Here is a 4,594-nt window from a genome sequence, read left to right on the forward strand (position 1 = left end):
TGCACTTCTGGGTATTTATCCAAAGAAAACCAAAACAACCATTCATAAAAATATATGCACCCCTATGTTTATGGCAGCACTATTTACAATAGCCAAGATATGAAAGCAACCTAAATGTCCATCAACAGACAACTGGATAAAGAAGTTATGATTCATATATACAATGGAATGTTACTCAGCCATTAAAAAAAGTGAAATCCTACCAATTCACATTGACATGGACAGACTTAGAGGTTATTATACTGAGTGAAATAAGTCAGAGAAAGGTAAATATCGTATTATTTCACTAATATGCTGAATCTAAAGAACAAAAAGAACAAACTAATCAAAAACAGACCCTCAAATATAAAGGACAATCAGGTGACAGCCAGAGGTGAATGGGGTGGGAGGGCTGGGAGAAAGTGATAAAAAGGTAAAGAAATACATATTAGTAGTTGATAGATAGTCACAGGGATGGAGAGCATGGCATAGGGAATGCAGTCAGCAGTAAGATAATGGTTATGTGTAGAGCCAGAGGGAAGATACAATAATCAGGTGGATCATTTCATAAACTATATAAATGTCTAACCAATGTATTGTATACTTCAAACTAATTAAAAAAAAAAAAAAAAAAAGGAATGACAGCATAGGGAACAGAACCAATAGTATTATAATGGCTATGTACAGAGCTAGATGAGTGACAGAGTAATCAGGGAGATCACTTCACAAACTATATAAATGTCTTACTGATGTACCGTATACCTGAAACTAATAAAAAAATGAGCTATCAAAAAAAAATCTGAAATTTTTCACAATAAGAATGTACTGTTTGAGACTCACAAATACAGTGGACAATTTAGTGACAGAGGGAAGGGGAGGTTGGGGGGCTGGGAGAATGGGGTAAAGGGTTAAAAAAGTACAAATTAATAGTTGATATATGGTCATATGGATGGGGAACATGGCATAGGGAATGCAGTTAGTATTAATATATTGGCTAGGTGGAAAACCAGAGGAGAGAAGAAGCAATTAGGGGAATCGTTTTATAAACTACATAAATGTCTATCCAATGTACTGTATACTTGAAACTAATTAAAATAAATTAAGAAATAAAAGAATGTACTGTTCATATGTTATTTAATAAAATAACAAATTAAAAGATGTTATTACATATTCTAGTTTTCTTGTTACCAAAGTGCTAAAATGGAAAGGAAAATTTTTTTAGATTTTCTTTTTAATCTTTTTAATTTTAATAAAAAATATTTTTCAATAAAGACAATTTTGCGACATCATAAATCTTTTTTTCACTTTAAAGATGCCATATTATACCTCTCCCTTCCCTCATTCTAAACTTCTATGTCGACATTCTACCTCAAAATAATGTTCCAGCAATTTTCATTCTGAGTTTATATAGTGAGATATAGACAATGCTTTAGAACTAAGAACAGGGCTGAATTAATCTAAGTTTTATTATTGAACCAATCTTACTGAATGTGACAAATTCTAAACAGAATAAAATCTCAGCATAGCAGAACTCAATAAGGATAAAGTAACATAAGTTTCTTTCTAACTTGAGCAGTCATGGACTTTAAAATTTGTACTGAGAGCAATAATGAAATCTGATAAACAATAAAGCTCAGAAGCATCTATGATTAAACTAACCTCAGATTCTGAGTCACTGTCCGGTTTCTCCTCTTCATCTTTCCCAAGGAAGAATGTCAAAGCAGCAACTAATATCTAAAGAGCAATCAGAATAAAGTCTATTACTCACCCCAGCTTACAACAAAGAATACTTTTGTCTACACTTTATACATGAGTTCAAACTAGGAGCTGAAGAAAATAATCAAAGAGTGGTAAGATTTGGGCTAATTCTTAATTAAAACATAACGTTTTTATAATGTGATCTGTCCTAAAATATATATATATGTAGTTGTCCCTAAGTATTCTCAGGGGATTGGTTCCAGGACCCTGGTGATACCCAAATCCATGGATGCTCAAGTCCCTTATACAAAATGGCCTAAATCAACACATACAGTCAGCTTTCTATATCTGCGTATTCACTCAATCACCGATCAAAAATAGTATTTTTTGAAATACTTTGAAACCCATGAATGCTGAGAGCCAAATGTAATTTTAAAAAAACTTTAGATAAAAACAGCCATACTCCACACAGTTGTTATCCTTCAAGCAAACTTTCAAGAATTTCTATATCCCTTACACAAAAAGTGACATTACAGCCCTTCTAAGAGAAAGTCAAACAGGTCCTTAAATTTCTTTCAGCTGTGCCTGAGTCCAATAAAATAAGTCAAGAATCACAGGGGAAAACATAAAATAAACACTGAGGTTATCATTTAATACACAGCATTTAAAAAACTCATGGTAATTTTGTTTGACTTCTCTAAAGCACAGATTGGTGAGGCGGGTTAAGCACAAAGAGAGCATTAGTAAACATGACCTGCATATCCACACACTACCTCTTCCTCACATACTACCTCCTTCACCTTCTATCTAGAGAAGCAGACCACTCACAGATATTGCCCTCACACAGCACTCACCTTGGTGACCTTAGAGAAACATGCAGTTGTGATCACATTGACAGTTTTGGCATCGTTCCTGCGGGAAGATAAATGAGTATTTTAAAGTAAATTTTCATTCTACTGTATTTGATAGCATAGACAATGGCACAAAATAAACAATATAATAAACATTTCTGACATGTTAGAATTCATAGTTGTAATATTTTAAAAAGTCAACCATAGGTGAACATTTAAATTTTAGCGCAGTCTTACTTCAGAAAATTGCACAGCCATTAAGATGGACTTTATGAAGAATTTTAATAACACAGGAACCTCAAGGTAAGTGAAACACACAAAACCAGAATAAAAAATCATTAATATAGTAAAATTTCAAACATATTTAAAAATTCACATTAAAGAAAAGACAGGAGGAAATATTATAAATTATTAACAAGATTGTCTTGAGGTAGTGGGACTGTAATTTTTTCAAAAACTTTTCTAGCTTCTCCAAATTTTCTATTGCAACGAATATTACCTTAATACTAAAAAATAAATTAGTGAAAGAAAAGCAAAAGGCAATTGTTGGGGGCACTATACTAACAAATCAAAGTTTATGAAACATTTTATTTTACATATAGGATAAAATGATTTGAACATCTTCAGAGTGGTAGATTAATAAGAGCACAGGTTTCAGAGTCAGATCTGAAATGATACATGCTATATTGAATTGTATTAAAAGTTCTCATTGATCAAAAAAAAAGAAAAAGAAAAAAAAAAGATCTGGGTTTGAATTTCAGTTCTGCCCTTTATTAGCTACTAAACTTAAACTCTGAACTTCAGGTTTGTTACCTATAAAATGGGGATAATTCCAGATAAGCTGCATTACATTGTTCTGAAGAGTGAATGAGGTAATACACAAGTGCACTTGAACCATTTCATGGTAGTCAGTGTTGCTATTCATTATTTGTATTGCCTCTGTATTTTTACTTCCAAGTTAATCTATGACAGAGTATTTTAAAGAACTCAAAAGCAAGAAAAATATTTGTGTAAGTGCTCTGTAGTAACTATAAATGAATAAAAGATTCTATTTCTCAAGAGACAAATAAATATATATTACCAGATATTTCTTCTGTAGAGTTCAATCATCACATCCAAGGATATCTTGGCTGCAGTGGCATTGCTGTCTCTTAACATGGTATACATGAAATTCTGCAATACCTAAAGAAAAGAGGAGAAAGAAAACTTAATACACTGACGGTACAATGCTGCAAACATGGAAAACAAAAGGGTACTTACTACATTCACTTTATTGTTCTTGTGTTTTGCATTTATATTCTTGATATCAGTCACGATATGTGTGTATAAAGTCTGAGAGAAAAGAGCAAAAACGTATACATTAACCAACATATCAAACCTTGCTCAATTTGGAGAAAAGTACAAATGTACAGGAGGACTTAATATTATTTACTTTTCATTTTATCACGAGACCAAAAACAAAACAAAGGCAGCAGCTCAAATGCAAAAGGAAAGCTGCCCTGAAAAGGTTAAACATGGAATTACCATATAAACCCAATTCCACTTGCAGTTATATACCCAAGAAAAATGAAAACATATTTCCACACTAATGTTCACACAAATATTCATAGCTGCATTGTTCAGAATAGCCAAAAGGAGAAAACAACCTGAATGTTCATTAACTAATGAATGAATAAACAAAGTGTGGTATAATCACACAATGAAATAGTACCTGGCGACAAAAAAGGAATGAAGTACTGATACATACTAAAACGTGGACAAAACCTTGAATTCATTACACTAAGTGAAAGAAGCCAGACACAAAAACTACACATTATATGACTCCATTTATATGAAATACCCAAAGAACGCAAATCTATAAAGACCAAAAGTAGATTGGTGGTTGCCTCGGGCTAGGAGAGATGGGGGGATGGGAGAATGACTGCTAATGGAAATGGGGTTTCTTTGGAAGGTGATAATAATGTTCTAAAAGTTATTGTGGTGATGGTTGCAAATTCTGAATATACTAAAAACCACTGAATAGTACACTTTAAATGGATGAAGTGCATGTGAATTATATCTCAATA

The 4,594-nt window shown here is 32.5% G+C and overlaps 1 protein-coding gene across 1 annotated transcript in view; it reads right to left on the reverse strand.

Moving 5' to 3' along the window:
- The window catches only part of SDAD1 (SDA1 domain containing 1), a 29,981-nt gene that overhangs the window by 18,384 nt on the left and 7,003 nt on the right, over nucleotides 1-4,594 (reverse strand). The window contains exons 4-7 of the mRNA XM_011360555.2: nucleotides 3,789-3,860; nucleotides 3,610-3,710; nucleotides 2,532-2,589; nucleotides 1,639-1,713 (exon numbers count right to left, since the gene is read on the reverse strand). Coding sequence (XP_011358857.1) covers nucleotides 1,639-1,713; nucleotides 2,532-2,589; nucleotides 3,610-3,710; nucleotides 3,789-3,860 — 306 coding nt within the window. The remainder of the gene's footprint in view (nucleotides 1-1,638; nucleotides 1,714-2,531; nucleotides 2,590-3,609; nucleotides 3,711-3,788; nucleotides 3,861-4,594) is intronic.

Source organism: Pteropus vampyrus, unplaced genomic scaffold, assembly GCF_000151845.1.
Source record: "Pteropus vampyrus isolate Shadow unplaced genomic scaffold, Pvam_2.0 Scaffold56, whole genome shotgun sequence".
NCBI lineage: Eukaryota > Metazoa > Chordata > Mammalia > Chiroptera > Pteropodidae > Pteropus > Pteropus vampyrus.